This window comes from Anguilla rostrata, chromosome 2, assembly GCF_018555375.3.
Source record: "Anguilla rostrata isolate EN2019 chromosome 2, ASM1855537v3, whole genome shotgun sequence".
NCBI lineage: Eukaryota > Metazoa > Chordata > Actinopteri > Anguilliformes > Anguillidae > Anguilla > Anguilla rostrata.
The window spans coordinates 39990593-40007757 of NC_057934.1; the positions used below are offsets into that span (position 1 = coordinate 39990593).

The following is a 17165-nucleotide window of genomic DNA, read 5'->3' on the forward strand; positions in this document are numbered from 1 at the left end:
TCTAAACTGCTAAAAATGGATTTACACTGTGTGACGGAAAACATGTAATGCTGTCAATCTTTGGAATTGCATTTTTTGTGATAAATAGGTTAAATATTCGATCAGATTTGGTGATAAATTAGTTCAATGGTTTGATGGATAGAATACAGTTTAAAATGGGGGGTATATGAAGACATGAGCAGTGCACAATTGTGTGAAGGAAACGTACCATTCAAATGTTTTTCTTTCATTCTGCATTGGAAAATCCCAGAAGCACAATTTTTTCCCTTCAGTCTTTACTACAGACCTTTATTCTGAAAGTATATCCTTTCCTCTCTACCATCAAAGTTTCTTGAGACTATTTGAGCAGGCTAAAAAATATGTGTACAGGAAAGAAAGCTTTGTGTGAGCCAAAATGATTCTGTTCAGATTGTAAACTTAAAAATGTGGACAGACAACCCCCCAACAATGCACCTGAATTTGTATTCGTATAAACAGTTGGTTAGAAATATTAATTTGGTATGAAATAATTCCAAAGTACCAAATATTGAGGAATAAAATGTAGTCAATGGATGAAACTGATGACCTAGCCCACATATTTAGTTCAGCTTGGATGCCTATGCAATGTAATCACTAATGTTTCTGTCAGTTACAGCAAAATATTGCTTTGGAACAGTGGACTATTGAGGAAAACCAAACACAGCTTCTATAGGTAATATTGTACTTTTCTCACATACTTCTTAATTTTAAGCATTTGAGTCAGTGTAACATAATGTGATGTGCTGATGAACTATAGTGCCTTGTTGTGTTGTGACAGTAATGGGTAGATCCACTTATTTGTAGTGACTGCTGCTTGTCTTTCTTTTGTGAGTCACATGCCATTGTTATCAGCAGAAAATTTTATGATCAAGTTAAAGTCAAGACAACCAGTGAAAAATAAGACAGACATTCAAAAACTTGTCTGCAAGTGACATCCTTAGAGATCAGAAAATTAGACAGGACCAAAATCCATCGGCAATCTGAGAATTCCATAATATGGAACAGAATCATAAACAATACAAGAACATTGGTATACATTTACATCTGAAGAACATTAGAAGACGCAGAGGACAAGGTGGTTTAAATTTCTATACAAGTGAAACAAACTTGAGGTCCACCTGATAAAACACAACTGACAGATAAGAGCTAGGTTGCCTGCATAGAGCTGATGCTAACTGAAGTGGAGGATTGATACTGCTGGACTAGTGAGAGGTGATGACAGTAGAGTTATTCCTTTTCAGTGACTTTTCCTAGAATAATTAATTTACTCTGTGAAAAAAATCAATAAGTCCATGTTTTCTTTCATTTTAAAATTTCCAGAAATGTTTTTTTAAAGAATGTCAAGCTGTGCTGTCACTTATGTGTTAAATTGTTTTTACTTCTCTTATAGGTCATTCACCTGAAGAAAATCTCGGTGGTTCCCAATGATTCACACAGCTGCTATACCAAGTTTATCTGTGGTAATATGTGCATAATATACAGTATATTGTATATTATGCACATATTACATAATACTGACTGATATTGCATGGTACTACAGAATAAATAAAGAAAATCATTTTTGGGTGGTTCTCTCAATGGATAACAGCCCACGAAGAGTAGAAATTGCAAAGTTGTGCAATGAAAACAAGCCAAGCTGGGCAGAGTACAAAAGAAAATGCCAAGGTGACAGTGGGGGAAGCATCCTGAGCCAGAGTGGAAAGGACTTTTTTAAACTGTGAGAAACCCACTGGCTGGTGTGGAAGTTGTCAGCCTGTGCAACTGATAAGGAAAGTCCTCAGAACTGCTAGATATCAAAGGCTGATACTGGACCAAAATAATCAGTGGCATTCAGGTACCAGCAACTGCTAAGCGTTATAAAAGGGTTGGCCAGGACTGTTGCAACAGTGGCCAGGACTGTTATTTAAGAATTAAAAAATTCAAACAAAAACAGAAGCAACTGCCTTGCGAATGAAAGAAAGCAAACCTCTGTGAGGAACAGCTCTCTGACAGGACACAAAATCCACGTGTAGCTTTGGACACATACCATATACTCTTCTCTGTGGAAAAGTGTGATTGATCTGTAGTGTTTAATTTCACTAATGGGGTTAAGATTGTAATTTTTCAACTTTACTATTCCATTCATATATATTACATTGCCTTGTTGCCTTGATTTGTTTTGTGTAAAAAGTGAATACTTCATACTTATGTAACTGTATCATGATTTTTCTTTTTCATGTCATTATTTATTTGTCTTCCAGACAAGAAACATGAATTCCATTTTTGAAACTAGACTGGTTGCAAATGCATGAGCAGACAGTGAGCATCCATCCAACTGTCTACTAATGCTTCACCCAGGCTCGGATTGCACTCATATTGTGACATAGGCATGGACAATTTTGTGAACCACCAAAGAAAAGGAGGCAAAGAAGCGGAACTATTGATATTATCTGAACCAGATGCTATAATTTATTTTTTATTACATACAATAATTTTATTGCCTAGATATGACATTGTTACATCTCTGCAGTACCATATTTTCAGTGTGCTCCATAAAGTTTGCAAGAAATACTTTTTTTGGCTTTGGATTAGGCTTTTATTAAGGGTATTTTTATACATTTAGGTTCACCATGTAGAAATAACAGCATTTTTTGCACATAGTCCTCCATTTCATGGCTTCAGTACAGGCCTGGCAGAGCATCGCCAGAGAAGATACTCAGCACCTGGTGATGTCCATGGGTCACAAACTTCAAGCAGTCATTGTATGCAAAGGATATGCGACAAAGTACTAAACATGACTACTTTCATTTACATGACATTAATATGTTCCAAACATCATGATGCTCTGAGGGGGAAGGGCTATGTATAAAATGTGCTGCCCCAATTCAGAGCACAAATAATTTTAAATTTATCATTTTAGATTTAGATTATGGAGTACAGAGCTCACTGTGTTTGTGTGTGTGTGTGTGTGTGTGTGTGTATCAGGTGTATATCTCATCAGGTGCTTTTTTGGGCCCTTCTTTGACATGACCACATAGGCATCTGCCTGTGTGGCTTATGCTATAATCCAGGCTTCACCTTCTCATACCTCGTTCTTTCTCTGGCACACGCAGAATGGACGGGCACTGTAATGTTCTGTGAGCTGCTCCACCAAGAAAAAGTAAAAAAACAAAACAAAAAAAATCAATAATGGAGAAACCTGCTGCCACAGAGGAACATCAGATCGATAGACCAGAAACCAACCATATGCGATACTCACTTCTGTATAGAAACAAAGCGCCATTCTCAACTCAAGCTATAAAAATAATCTTTTGTGCATTTAACTTGAAAACAGGACATTCGCCCTGCACACTCCTCCGAACAAAAGACAACGACACCATGGAACCTGTTTCCTCTGGAAACTACTGGTAGCAAATGAACAAATTCAAAAAATGTAATCCTGCATGTCTGGTCTGTTGTTTCAACAAGGGTTGAAATATGTTTGGATTTCAGCTGATGTACAGTAATGCATATTATAAACTTCATTATGATTAATGGATGCTAATTCCATAGGATGCACTGACAGAATTACTTTTTGAACTGGTTGCAGGCTTTGGGTGGCAGTGTAGCATAATGGGTCAGGACTTGGTCTTGTAACCTAAAGGTAATGCTGTAAGGTAATGTAATGGAAAGGGCTGGCCAGGTAATGTCAATGTGGATATGTTATATTAATGTGGCCACTCAGTCCATCCAAATGATGTAAAGGTCTGTGGATTGATAAAGCGGGCATTTTTGCTTCATATAGACTAGTATCATTGTGTTTGACTGTTTATATTTCTATTTTTAGTTTTGTAAGCTTAGTGTGATTGGCAGTTATAGCTGCTAATTAGCTATTGTATTACATCATTTCAAAATTAAGATATTGCATAATATGTGTTCTAGCAGTAATCATACAATTAACACACACACACACACACACACACACACACATATATATATATATATATATACACACACACAAACATACACACACAGGGTTATGGGATGCAGTTTGTAAAATGTTGCACAAAATGTGTAACCCTGCTCAATTGTCCCACATTTTGCATTGCATTGTAAAAACAATGCACTGCAATTTTCGAATGTTACCTTTAAACATTTGGAGAGACATTCATCTAAAACATTGTCATCGGTTTTCTAGGAGGAATGTTATGCATTGAAGCAAGATTTAAAAATTACATGTTGTATATAAATATCAGTGTAAACATTCAATATGTAAATGTTAAAGGAGTACCATGGTGATTTTCACACTTTCTCGGTTTTATGTGCTATTTGCACAAGAGGCATTGAAGAAACACAATGAGTAAAGTATTAAATATGTCCGTTCTGTATTTTTGGAGAAATATGCGTTTTAAATAAAAAAAATATTTTCAACCGGTTGAGAAAGTTGTCAACTTGGTGCGTCACGAATACAGTAACCACTCCCCTTTCCACGCCCCGTAAACCCATGGATAACTCGAGACCCATAGTTTGCGCCGCTGGCTTACAGGCAAGACAATGCAAATATTTGACTAACGTTAGGTTCACTTAAATTAGAGTGCCTTTTAAGGACTATTAGATTATTTCTGGTTATATTCATTTGGCTAGCTAGCTAACGTTAGCTAGCCAGGTAGTTTGCTTTCATAAGGCAATGTTATCGATAACGTTAGCTAGCTAGTTTGCTTTTGTGAGGACGTTATAGTTGTGCTTTTATCTTAACTTGGCTAGCTAGATAGCAAAAATTATAATTGGATATAAGTCAACGTCCTTACCTTAGCTATCTATCGATACTTGATATACTACTAAGCTAGCTAGCTTGTGAAAATTCAGTCTCCCAAGAAGAGCTCCCAAGAACTATCATGGTTGTAGCTATGGTAACGGGGCACGGTCTGTCAATCATAGCTAACTGACAGTTCTCATTACCACGCCCAGACGGTTCGGGTGAACTTTTATAGTGGGAAATTTAGGCTTAGAAAAATATGTTTTAAAGTACATTGAAATGACTGAATAATAAAAAAATAATGCACATTTGTTTTGTTGTTACCTAAAGACAACTGGGAAGTGTCACGTTCAACCACCATGTTACTCCTTTAAATGTAGAAACTAAATGTTTTGAACATAATGCAAATTGGTGACAGCTCTTATGTGTAACATCAGTTTTTTGTATGGTGGAGAGCAGTCTTGATTGCACTCACACAAACACCTTAGCATCAGCAGAATCAGCCATCACAAAAGGGCTAGTCCAAGCAAATTATATGAAGTTTAGACTATATGTTGCTGAGGTAAGAGCTGCAACCTAGTGTAAAATAAAGTGAACTTTAAGATCATTTTGTCTGCGTCCCTGTTTTTATTTTCAATGGTAGTTTGGTAGAAACCCAAGCTCACATAATTTCCCATAGCCTATTTTCATGACAGTGGGGGGATAGCCCACTGGGAGTGGATGTGTAAGGTTTATTTTAAGCTGATTTTTAGGTTGGCAGTACAAAATGCAGTCTTAGAATATAGATTGCAGTGTGTGCATATAAGCGCAACAATACATTTCTCACAGAAAATCGTTTGTTCACTTACATCACTGCAGTGGTGATCAAACTTACAAGAAATAAGTGCTAGTGTGTTAGCCATTATTGATCACTGTATGAGGTTAGTATGATGTGGCTAGCACAAGCTAATAGCTCTAACCCATACAAAATGGACTTTTAATGGTACTTGTTCAGCCAAATGTTAGAAGTAAAAGCATTCAATTATGGTCGACACCAAAAATTTCTGTTGCACTCTCAACATTTAGAAAAAGTAGTATAAGACCGAATTAATTTTTAAAAGTTATACATTTTCCGAACTGTCAGAAGTCCGCATGGCCATTGTCTGCATACAGTTTCTGTGTAAATTACTTTATAAAGTAGAGATTTATAAAGTGTTCAGTGAAAAATTTGACCTGGCTATCAGTCAGAATTCCCAGAGTTTTAATTTGTTTTTCATGGTTTGGGCTAGGCCCCTTATTTCCAGTAAAGGCAAATCTTAATGCTACAGCATACAATCACATTCTAGATGATCTATGATAAACAGTTTGTGAAAGGCCCATTCCTGTGTGTGGCCCTTTCCTGTTTCAGCATGACAATGCCCCTGGGTACGAAGTGAGGTCTGTATAATTTTTTGTTGAGAACGGTGTGGAAGAACTTGAATGACCTGCACTGAGCCCTGACCTCAACCCCATTCAACACCTTTGTGGTCAATTGGAAAGCCATCTGCAAGCCAGGCCTAATCACCCAATCACTCGTCGTCACTAATGCTCTTCTGGCAGAATGGAAGCGAATCCCTGAAGCAATGCCCCAACATCTAGTATAAAGCCTTCTCAGAAGAGTGGAGGTTGTTATAGAAGCAAAGGGTGGACAAACACCATGTTATTGCCCATAATTTTGGATGAGATGTTGGATATCAGGTGTCCACATACTTTTGGCCATGTAGTGTATATGTAAGGAATAATCCATGACTGGCTTTGATTTATAATCAAACAATTCAAACATTTAATTTGGGGGCCATCACCTGAATACAAGAGGGAAACAGACTGAGGTTAATCTGATGTTGACAAATCCATTTGAGCAAAGCTAGGCTACTACTGCTGATGTTTACATTAGCTCATCTTTTAACTCTGACAATGTAAAGTGAAAATTGTGCAGCATCTACAATACTAAAATGTATGGGCAGGCTAACCAGCGCACATAATCATATGAAAGCAAAGCATTCTACCATCACCAGCATGGAGCAATTGTCAACTCAACAGTCATTTCTTACCTCATTTTCAGAGGAGATGTGATGCCTAGTTTCCTGAGGTAAAATATACACCCAGCCTATTGACACTTCTGTAAAAGGCTGCCACTACACCCCCCCCCCAAAAAAAAAAACAAATTAAAAAGAGGATCCTATTGCTATTTGAGTGGGTCAAGTTGCTCAACCCTTTGAGCATTTTTCTGTGTGTTTTTCTCCACCATTCTATCCAGTGTCATATTTGATGAGAAGAATATTACAAAATCTTCTCCATCCACGAAACAAATGTCAAAGTGATACTGATATTTTAAGGGGATGACCTTACAGTTGTGTCTAAAAAGGCATTTGGAATATGAAGGTCAGAATATACCATATGAATGAATGTAGCTGGTGAGACTAAGATATATCATTCTATGTTCTCATCTCCTCATCCCGACTGCTCTCTTGCTCTTCCCCTTCTCTTGTAACCTCTGCCAACCCTTCCACCTGTCCCATTCTCTCTTATTTCAGCAGTGATGTCAGCATCCCTCTCTCAATCCCTGCCATTAAAGTGCTTGCCAGACACAGGGTTTTCTATGCCCATTTTTCCCTAATCCTTTTGCAGTCCTCTTTGTCTGTCTCGGGTAACCTCTCTCTCCTTTTCCCTCCCTCTTTCATCACTCTATAAAAGCTCCCAATATTCTAATAACAATGCTTATACTTTGTTTTTCAGCAGCCAGCCTCCAATCCTCTAAAGGTAAGGATTATGTTTTTCTCTCCCGTTATACTTTAGAATGAAGGGTCTTTGATGTCCCATGTAATCCATAATCTCTCTCAAATGACATTTCATCCTTGTTATCTTAATGTGTGTTAACTGTATTTGTCTAACTGCTGTCTTTTCTGTTTTTCTCACGTTTTCCAACTAAGTCACACGTCTTCTTTCCTGTCTGTCCATATGCTTCTGTTTATTCTTACATCTTTCCTTTGTTAAATTGATATTATTTATGTTTTCACAGTGCTTTGGTCATAATGCACTCTGTTCTTTAAAATTGTTTCTAAATACATTTCTGCTCTGGTATATGGTGGTTTTTCAAATAACATCTTTCATACTGTGATAAATATTTCAACTCTAAATCTGATCTATCCCTCTGTATTCCTCATTGGTTCATCTGTCTTTCGTTATTTCTATCTATGTCCAGTGAGCAAGCATACCATGGCAGTGAAACAATGCATTCTTCAACTAATTCCCTCAGGCATAGCTGAAGCATGTGTACAGACACATACTAACTGACTGCTACAATGGGAAGGAAAGAAAGAACAGTTGTGTCTGTGTGTTGGGGGAGGGAGGGTTGTAGAAATCTTGATTTGAAAGTAATCATCCGTCAGTATCAAAGACTTAGCTGTTAACTCCCTATTATTAGGTTTGTAAATGACTCCTTCCCCACAACATTATTGTACTATGAAAGGCTCTCTATCTCTCTCTCTCTTTCTTTGTATCTCCCTCTTTATCTCTCTCTCCCTCCCTCCTCCTGTATAATGCATAATAATATACAGAGTTATACCCCCCAGTTAATATGATAATGTACAGGCCATATCTATGATTACAGTGAACTGACCTCTCTCTTGCCCCACCACTATTAATAATATCTTTTTTTATTCTGCGGGAGTCACCTAATCTCCCTCTAGTCGATTCTCTCCCCTCTCTGTCAGTGACTAAAATTATCTGAACAGAATTCCACCTCTAATGCCCTACACACAGGCCCTACATAACCTTATACCTCTCTAAATCCCCTCTTTCTATCTCTGTACTGCTATCCAATTATCTACAAATCGGTCTTTACTTCTTCCCTGTGTATGGAATAAACACTATTTTATATTGTAAAAGTGTTTTAACTTGGTTACCCTGTCTTCCTTAATGTTCTTATAAGCACGCTTCCACTCACAATGTCTTTATCAATGGCCAAAAACACACTTGACTTGCACTGAGTGCCTTAGAAATATTACATGCAACAGTTGTAATTCCCCTCCCCATGTACATCCAAATTCATTAATCCATCATTCATTGCCTGAGAGACGCTCAACCTCTTAACAATGAATTAAACTACCTCTGTCAATCTTAGTCCATTTCTATTTTATTTCCCAGCTGAGAGGTTAGATTGCACACAACATTGGCTTGGCAACTTGCCAATGTCTGCATCTTATCATGAGGTTGAATTGGAGAGGATCTGCTGGCTTGTTATTCTTTACTGACTTACAGAGTTGCTTGCCCTGTATGGTCTCCACATCAAAGTGATTGCCGCTGACTGATTTTACTGAAATGGAGTAAGTTATGGCTGCTCTGGTAAACCATGCTCCCTCCAGTTCACCAGCTGAATATGCCAGGGTTTTTGTCTCATAGTCTCCTTGGTTTGCCTGAAGTGCACTTGCATACAGTGCTCTCCTTGGTTTTGCACCTTTACTCTTTCCTTTCCACTCCTTTTCCCATTTATTGTAAGAGGACCTCTGTCACCTGCAATCAAATAAGAAAGTGGCTTAGCTGAAAGTATGCTGGTGTAGAATTTATCCTTTTTGATCAGGTTTGAGTCTGCAGACTGAGATGGTCCATAATTTTTGCATCATTTAACCATTCCTTGGTTGATTTGGAATTATGCCTGGGATTATTGTCTTTCTGATTATTCCATTTGCAACCAAGTTTGAGGTTCCTGGCAGAGGGAACCTCAAATGTCTCGGTACTTGCTGGAGACCATGACTGTCCTTAACAAGAGCTTAAGGACCCGTAAATGCAAAGCAACCCCATAGCATCAAAGATCCATCAACATGTTTTGTGATAGGTGTGAAGTCCTTTAGAACATAAGTGTCCTTCTTCTAATACAAAACCCGCTGTTGGAGTGTGGGGCCAATAAACTCAATTTAGGTTTCATCTGGCCATACCTGTATACCTATGGCATATCTTTTTCAGAGGTGGTCATCTTTTTGAATGCCATATTTTGAGAAATAAAATGATTACTTGTTTAAATACCTTTTCTCTGAGCAATAGTATAGAAGAATATAATTTTCCGACTTTTGAGCATACAGTATAGCTTTTTTACCTGTGTTGATTATTTTATATACTGTAGCATTTTTGCTCATCCTTCATCAAGGGTACCAATAATTTTGGAGTGTACTGTATCTGAGCTTAGTAGCTTACGCGGTCGTTCTTATCAGTGTTTCCCTATTATGAATAGGTCTGCATATGTTGCAATGCTGACATGACACATTGTTGGAAAATGCAGGCCACTAGATTAATTATTTGTAGCACTGCATGTTTGGTGAGACCGTGGTGCCGTTGGTGGACCTTCTTGATCATTTCATCTATCCTGTTGAAATGAATGCCATCTCAATGATTCCTCCAACTCAATTAACAGCACTCTCATTGAAGGGCCCTTAATGCTTTGTGCTATCTGATCCAAAGGTAGTGTCATGTTTGGGATGGTGAAGTGTAGGCAGAGACTCCCTACAACTCAGGCAGGTCTGTCTGCCTCTGGCCAGCTCAGTGTGTGGGTTTGCAGATACATAATAAGTCAATTTTTAACAGGTTTTATGAAGCATCCTAATGTGGCTGTCTCGGGGTGTGGTAGCAGGCTGGAAGAGTGGACATACAATTGACAGACAGCAGGCTTTGGGGTGACTCATGAAAAGGGCCAGGTGCCCCATTTGCCCCTAATGCCATGCCAATATTACTACACAGGTCCAATAGCGTTGTACTCCCTTCTGTTGGCATAAGTGCTCATGTGGTTAGAATGTCAGTGTTTTTGCAGTGTTTAACCCATTTTTGTTGCTAAATTCTTTTGACAGTAGGTTCAGTATGACGCAGTCAGTTATGGACTTTTGCCTTGTCCACGCCCTCATTTGTGTTTATTTAACATTCTTCAGTGTTGAGTCAGCGTGTGTGAATAAATGCACTGCAGTAGTCTGGATGTATCTGTAAATGTGATTAAATGGGCTTGTGTTTACTGTATTTTTCACCTTTTATTTCCTACAGTACAACCATGTCTGATGTAGAGGGTGAATATGAGTAAGTCTTTTTTGTGAGTAAGATAAAAATAAGATAAATATAAAAATGTAATCTAATAATAGTTGTCTAAGTGACCATATCACTCTCTTTCTTGTCCCTCTGATTCAGGGAGCAGCCTGAGGGTAACCCCCTTTTCCGCATATGACAATGCATGTGTTTGTCCTTGAATGCCATAGCTTTTGTTGTATTTGCTTGAGATGATTCTTATGAGCTATAATTATTCAAAGATTATTCAGTTTGCTGCCAGCACCCTTCTTCTAAACAAAGGCTGAATTGTTAACGCCTTCTTCGTGTGTCCTTGTCTGCCTTTCTGTCCATAACTTTCTCACCTTCTCTCCTCATCATTTCACGTTTCCACAATCTCTTGATCTCTCCTACACAGAAGGACAGGAGGAGGTGCGGGAACACGGAGCAGGTGGTGAGGCCTTACACCCCCACCTCTTTAACTCTTTGCTCCACTTCTCTCCCCATTTCTCCGTCATTCTGTCTCCAGCTTTGGAACTGGCACCCAGAAATTTGATGCTACAAAAAGACACTCTTCTCTCCTGACACACTTCTTTTTCCTGACCACACAACACTGAAAGGGTTGTCCTGTTTCAGAACCACTGGTTGTGACATGTCTAACCCTGTACACAGTTTGTTGAGTAATGCAGTAGAAAGAAACAACAAATCCATCCTCTTAGTACATACATAGCTGTAACCATGTATGTGTTTATGTGCTTTGTCTTATGTCTCTGTTCTCCCTCTATTTGTTTGCCTTTGTGACTGATTTTGAAACATTTATATTTATACACTTATTCACATATCATACAATTTATGAAATGTCATGCTATATGTGTACACACACACACACACACACACACATATATGAAAACATTTATAGAATTATGCAAGTCATGCCTCAACGACTGTCTAATTCCTCACAGCACAGTTATTTTTTAACGTGGTAGTATGAGCCTTCACTGATTGAAATGGAGCAATAATTATTCTCCATCTTAGACAGGAAACTGTGTTATCAAAAGGTTTGATAATGCCCTTAAACAGCCTAAGTGCACTTAGTCCTCTGAGGGTTCAACCTGTCAGGAGTGAGGTACTTAGGTGTTAACTGGGCTGTTACTGTAGTTACTGTTACTGTAGGTCCTCCCTGCGTCACAGCAGGCACTCACATGCTTGGAACAATGTTCAGCAAGGGACTCATCTCCCCTCTAATATCTGAAGTGTATGTACTCACAGTACAACTCACCAACCACTCTATTAGGTACGCCTGTCTAACCCTGGTATGACCCTCGTTTACCTCCAGAACAGCCTGAATCCTTCACGGTATGGATTCAGCAAGATGCTGGAAACATTCCTTAGGGATTTTGGTCCGTGCTTGACTCGATACCTGCAAATCCAAATCCACTTCATTGAAAAAACCTAACAAAGCACAGGTTATTTAACAGCTATAGATCTCATTAAGCTGATCATTAGTAGAAACAGGTGGGCCAAATCAGGGTTGAATTGAATACCTACAGGAGAGTAGATGTCCAGGAACAGGACTGGGCAGAGATCTGGGAACTGTGCAGACGATTGGTGTAAACTGAAGCTACTGTTATGTTCGTAGAACCAGCTTGAGATGATGTGTGCTTTGTGACATGTGGCATTATCCTTCTGGAAGTATCCATTTGAAAATAGACTGTGTCCATAAAGGGATGCACATGGTTAGCAACATGCTTTGGTATGATGTGGCATTCAAATGTCACTCAGTTGGCATTAAGGGGCAAATGTGTGCCAAGAAAACATTACACCACACCATTACACCACCACCACCAGCCTTCACAAGGCTGGATAAATCCTACCATTTGCATGTTGCAGCAGAAATCAGGATTCATCTTCAGTTGTCCAGTTTTGGTGATCAAATTTCCTGTGTAGCCTCAGCTTCCTGTTCTTAGCTGACAGGAGTGGAAGGTTCGACGTGCTGTGCATTCAGAAATCACCTTCTGCACACCACTGTAATCAGCTCTTAGTTGAGCATTTGTGGCCTTTCTGTCTATTCTCCCCTGGCCTCTTGCATTTACAAGGTGTTTTCAGAAAAATAACTGCTGCTCACTGGATGTTTTTAGTTTATACAGCAATACAGTACAGCAGGAGTAGGTAAAGTGCTATGTGAACATTCCATTGCTTTAGTGAGGAAGTTTTTGATTTGTTAGGTGTGGAAATGAGGAGTTATTAACTGTTCTGATACAATAAAGATGAAACTTTTGAGGAACATGGGACAGGGATCTTTTTGATGCAAGGACCTGTTGACTCAAATTACGAACCATTATTACACCAGTTCCATGGGTTGTGGTTGTTGCAGTGATAAACAAAATGATTCTGCGATGAAGGTCAGGAGAGCTCCATTAATGCCATTTTGCAAAAACTCACAGAGTTTGCATGAAGAGAGTGTAAACACTGATTCATGTGCAGGAAAAACATACCATCACAACGTTGTTGACATTGCTCTTCTTAGTAGTGTTGTTGACATTGCTCTTCTTAGTAGTGTTGCAACAGTGACATCCTCTCAGACTTGTGGTAACATGTCTGTCTTTTTGGCTCCTGGAACTTCCCTGAAGAGGAACGCCCACGATACAAGTAGGCTTGATTCATAGTGCATGATACAGTATATGTGAACAGTCGAGACTGGTCATTGAGGGACATTATTTCTGATGTAATTGTATGTAATCCTAGGTACATTAATAAGCATTTTTATTGTACTAGTTAGTTAACTTGAAGATTTTGGCTGTGTAATGGAGATGTAGCCTTAGAAATTACAGTGTTCCTTATTCACACTGCCTTGCTGGTTAAATGGCTCCCTCTGCAGTAAATATTGAGTAATACCACGTCACCACCGGAGGGTGAAAAAGTCAGCCGTTATTGTTTAACATCTTCTTGTATCTGTCACTGAAAGTCTCAAAGATGCATTTGATACATTCTTAACCATAGAGGATGTACTTCAACACTGAGCGCCATGACCACCTACTTAGCATTGTCCAGGAGACATTTTGCGCTTTTTAAAATTTTTTCTAAAAGCTCCACTGACCATACCTATTGGACTGAAAGCTCTGACAATGCAACGTGGTGTAAATTATCACATGCAAAATTATCACAAGCTTTCACTCATGAGAGATAGATTAATCTGTGAACGTTACTTCTTCAATAAGTGTATACTAAGAGTCCTCCCTTCATATCTTTCCTTTTAAATTTACTGATGCCTGTTTCCACTGTTCAAAAGCATAATTTGATGTTTTCCACTGTTTAAAAGCATAAATTGATGTACTTCTCTCTCTCTCTCCCTCCCTCTCCCTCTCTCTCTCATTCAAAGGACCATGGCCTCCCAGCTTTCTGCTCCTAAAATCCCTGACGGGGAGAGAGTGGACTTTGATGTGAGTATACTTGCGTGATCAATTTGAATCTGTTGATGAAAATGTGGACGCAGTGAATTATTATTATTATTATATATTGAAGTACAAGGTGATAGACTGATATAAAGTCTCAGAAATGTTGACCCAGCCTTTTGCTCTCAGGACATTCACAGGAAGAGGATGGAAAAGGACTTGCTGGAACTGCAGACACTGATTGAAGTCCACTTTGATCATCGGAAGAAGGAAGAGGAGGAGCTTATTGGGCTGAAGGAAAGAATTGTATGTCATTCCTGTCTCCAACTGTCTCCTATGCTTTTCGACTTGCAAGCACTGCATATTACAGAGTAGTAAGCATGAAAGTGTGGAAAGAGAAGCCTGGTTTCCAGCCAGTTTATACACCCTGATTTAGGAGAACCGGAGGTCAGCTAGAGCGGAACAACAACGAGTTCGGGCTGAGAAGGAGAGAGACAGACAGACAAGAATTGCGGTAAGAAGATATACTACTACGTGTTTTCACTGCAAATGAGTATTGCGCAAAAGTACATGATATTTGCATTATGTTACTGTGTTAACAGCAGGATGCCTAACATAATATGGCATAATAATGGTTTCATGGCAATTTCAAGGCTCTCAAAATTGCAACATCTCTCCATGCCTCAGGAAGAGCGGCAGAGGAAAGAAGATGAGGAGGCAAAGAAAAGGGCAGACGATGACGCCAAAAAAAAGAAAGTGCTCTCTAACATGGGGGCTCACTTTGGGGGCTTTCTAGCTAAGGTAAGAGTCTGCCCCAACCTCAAAATAATGCTGACAAAAAAAACACTTTGAAGTTACTGGTATGAAAACCATACGACTAGAGCAATTAAAGTGTAAGAATGTACTTACATTGGTACCTTTTGTATGATAAATCTGTAGAGACTGTACAGTTAGTATGCGCAGTGTGTGAATGACTCTCTAAATGCTGAACCAATTGGTCAGCATCAGTTGATCAGTGTGCATTTGGTGTCTGAACCTTGCCCTTTCAGGCAGAGCAGAGGAAGGGGAGGTCACAGACAGGGAGGGAGATCAAGAAGAAAACCCTGGCGGAGAGACGCAAACCTTTAGGTATTGAGAACCTGAGAGAGGATGGACTCAGGTGAGGCCTTACATACTCTGAACCACCATAACTTATTCTGGATATTCCTTCACTATCAGACATACTAAACCGTAGTAGACATGTTTGTACATGTGGTACATTAAAGTCAGCATCACAGAAAGTGTTACTCTACAGGACTGTCAATCATCGTCAGTATTATTGTGCTGTACTGTAGCACATCTACTGTACAAATACACCCACTGTAAGTGCAACTGGGATGTCATGGTGTGATAGTGTCCAATCTATATCCCGTAATAGTTGATTCACATTAGATTACAAGTGCTTCATTTATTTTGTTGCACTTTTCTTTGACTTTTCTCTTCTCATTTAGTAGCAGTTGGATCTACTGTATGAACCTTCCCAGTCAGAATTAGCATGCTGTTTCAGCACTCCTCTGATTAACTATAGATGTTCAGCAATACAATGTAAGTTGTAGTGGATAACAGCCCCTAACTTGTGAGTTAATATCCTGGAGATATATTTGGAGGAGTGCTTTTGCACAGATGAAGCACTCTGGTTGTGTGTACCGGTGGATAAAGAAGGTGATGTGGACTGCAAATGTATAAATAAAAGAGGTGATGTGGGAAGTGCAATAGACCCTTTTAAAAATGGAACCAAAGAGGAGTGGGTGGGGGGGGGGGGCTTGGTGGATCCCTGAAAGCTATTAGTGTGCTGCAGTGCAGTAGTAAGCATTGGCAAACCGATCTCTGCCCCAGGGAGCGGGCGAAGGAGATGTGGGAACGGGTCTATCAGCTGGAGTCTGAGAAATTTGACCTCATGCAGCAGATCAGAGGACAGAGATATGAGGTGAGAGAAATGCACACTGCCTCCTACTTTATGAAATCCATTATTATGGCTGTAATACCAACTTCCCAATTATTAGAATGGAAACTCTTAGGTAAACAAGGATTTAGTTTCTTTTACCATGACCATATTGATATTACAAATGATTTCACAGTTTCTGTTTCATGCTCGTTTTGCTGTTTGCAGATCACCGTTCTCTTGAACAGAATTTCCCATGCCCAGAAATTGTAAGAAAAATTCATTTAAGATTAATACATTTCATTCAGCGCACAATAGTGTATGACACAGAAAATCTTTAGCATGCATGTGGAACAGTTTGTAGCATGTTATACAAACCAAGGCTAATGTACTGTAATAGATGTTACTGAGGAAAAAAAGACTTTGTTTCAAGCTTGATATTACACACAGCTGTGTGTGTGTGTGTGTGTGTGTGTGTGCATGTGTGTATGTGTCTTACACTTTTATGTGTGTATATCAAGCCTGACATAATATGAAGCGTGTGCTGTTGCATACTGTGCATCAGCCGTGATAAAAATACTTAAGGTCTTTCGTGTGCTTTTGATTTGACAGTAATATTGTTTAGTGTGTTAGTAGGACATGTGTTGTCTTCCTTTCTCTCATCCCGCCTCTCTCCCTCTAGTAAGAAAATCCTTGGCAAGGGCAAAGTTGGGGGTCGCTGGAAGTAAGACCAAATCCACAGACAGCTGGAAAAGACTTTCCAGAAGAAATAGTAAAAATCACATCTCTAAATTGTCCCATCCTTATGCTTGCTTCAGCATTCCCTTTAAATCACATAAAATGCTTTACTTTTAAAAATATGTCTAAAACTAGGCTACATGTAAAGACTAAAATGAATTAAATGGACATGAATCCTCTATGACTGATAATGCAATAGAATTTAATTAGTGGGTAATTAGTGTGCCAAAGGTGTGTAGGCACCAACATGCTTTTGCTAAGAATATATTTGAATGTATTTAACAATAATTCCTAATAGAGTTCTGTATATGATATATTTTAATGCAGTATATTGTTGACATGA

General features: G+C 38.9%; 2 protein-coding genes across 15 annotated transcripts in view; both read left to right on the forward strand.

Annotated features, from left to right (window-relative positions):
• LOC135248004 (uncharacterized) overlaps positions 1-5339 on the forward strand; it is a 93206-nt gene extending 87867 nt beyond the window's left edge. For 8 of the 11 annotated variants that reach the window (XR_010328349.1, XR_010328348.1, XR_010328347.1 and 5 more), the window contains 2 exons: positions 629-691; positions 1409-5339. Coding sequence is in view for 7 of the 11 variants with exons in the window: in XM_064322066.1 (XP_064178136.1) it covers positions 629-691 (63 nt within the window). In the remaining 4 variants the exon portion in view is untranslated. The remainder of the gene's footprint in view (positions 1-628; positions 692-1408) is intronic. The other 3 variants (XR_010328346.1, XM_064322071.1, XM_064322072.1) reach the window with 3 other exon arrangements.
• A 2084-nt stretch (positions 5340-7423) lies between these two features.
• On the forward strand, positions 7424-17001 carry LOC135248008 (troponin T, slow skeletal muscle-like). 4 transcript variants are annotated; one of them, XM_064322083.1, is made up of 12 exons: positions 7424-7510; positions 10775-10807; positions 10916-10929; positions 13402-13420; positions 14151-14211; positions 14353-14469; positions 14600-14677; positions 14851-14964; positions 15213-15322; positions 16039-16129; positions 16313-16353; positions 16767-17001. In XM_064322083.1, the coding sequence occupies exons 2-12, from the start codon at positions 10782-10784 to the stop codon at positions 16810-16812; spliced, it is 717 nt and encodes a 238-aa protein (XP_064178153.1). In that variant the 5' UTR covers positions 7424-7510; positions 10775-10781; the 3' UTR covers positions 16813-17001. The 4 variants fall into 4 exon arrangements, with proteins under 4 accessions (XP_064178153.1, XP_064178156.1, XP_064178154.1 ...); XM_064322086.1 differs by lacking the exons at positions 7424-7510; positions 10916-10929 and adding an exon at positions 11193-11222 and having other exon boundaries at positions 10781-10824; XM_064322084.1 differs by lacking the exons at positions 7424-7510; positions 10916-10929 and adding an exon at positions 11193-11225 and having other exon boundaries at positions 10785-10824.
• The last annotated feature ends 164 nt before the right edge of the window (positions 17002-17165 follow it).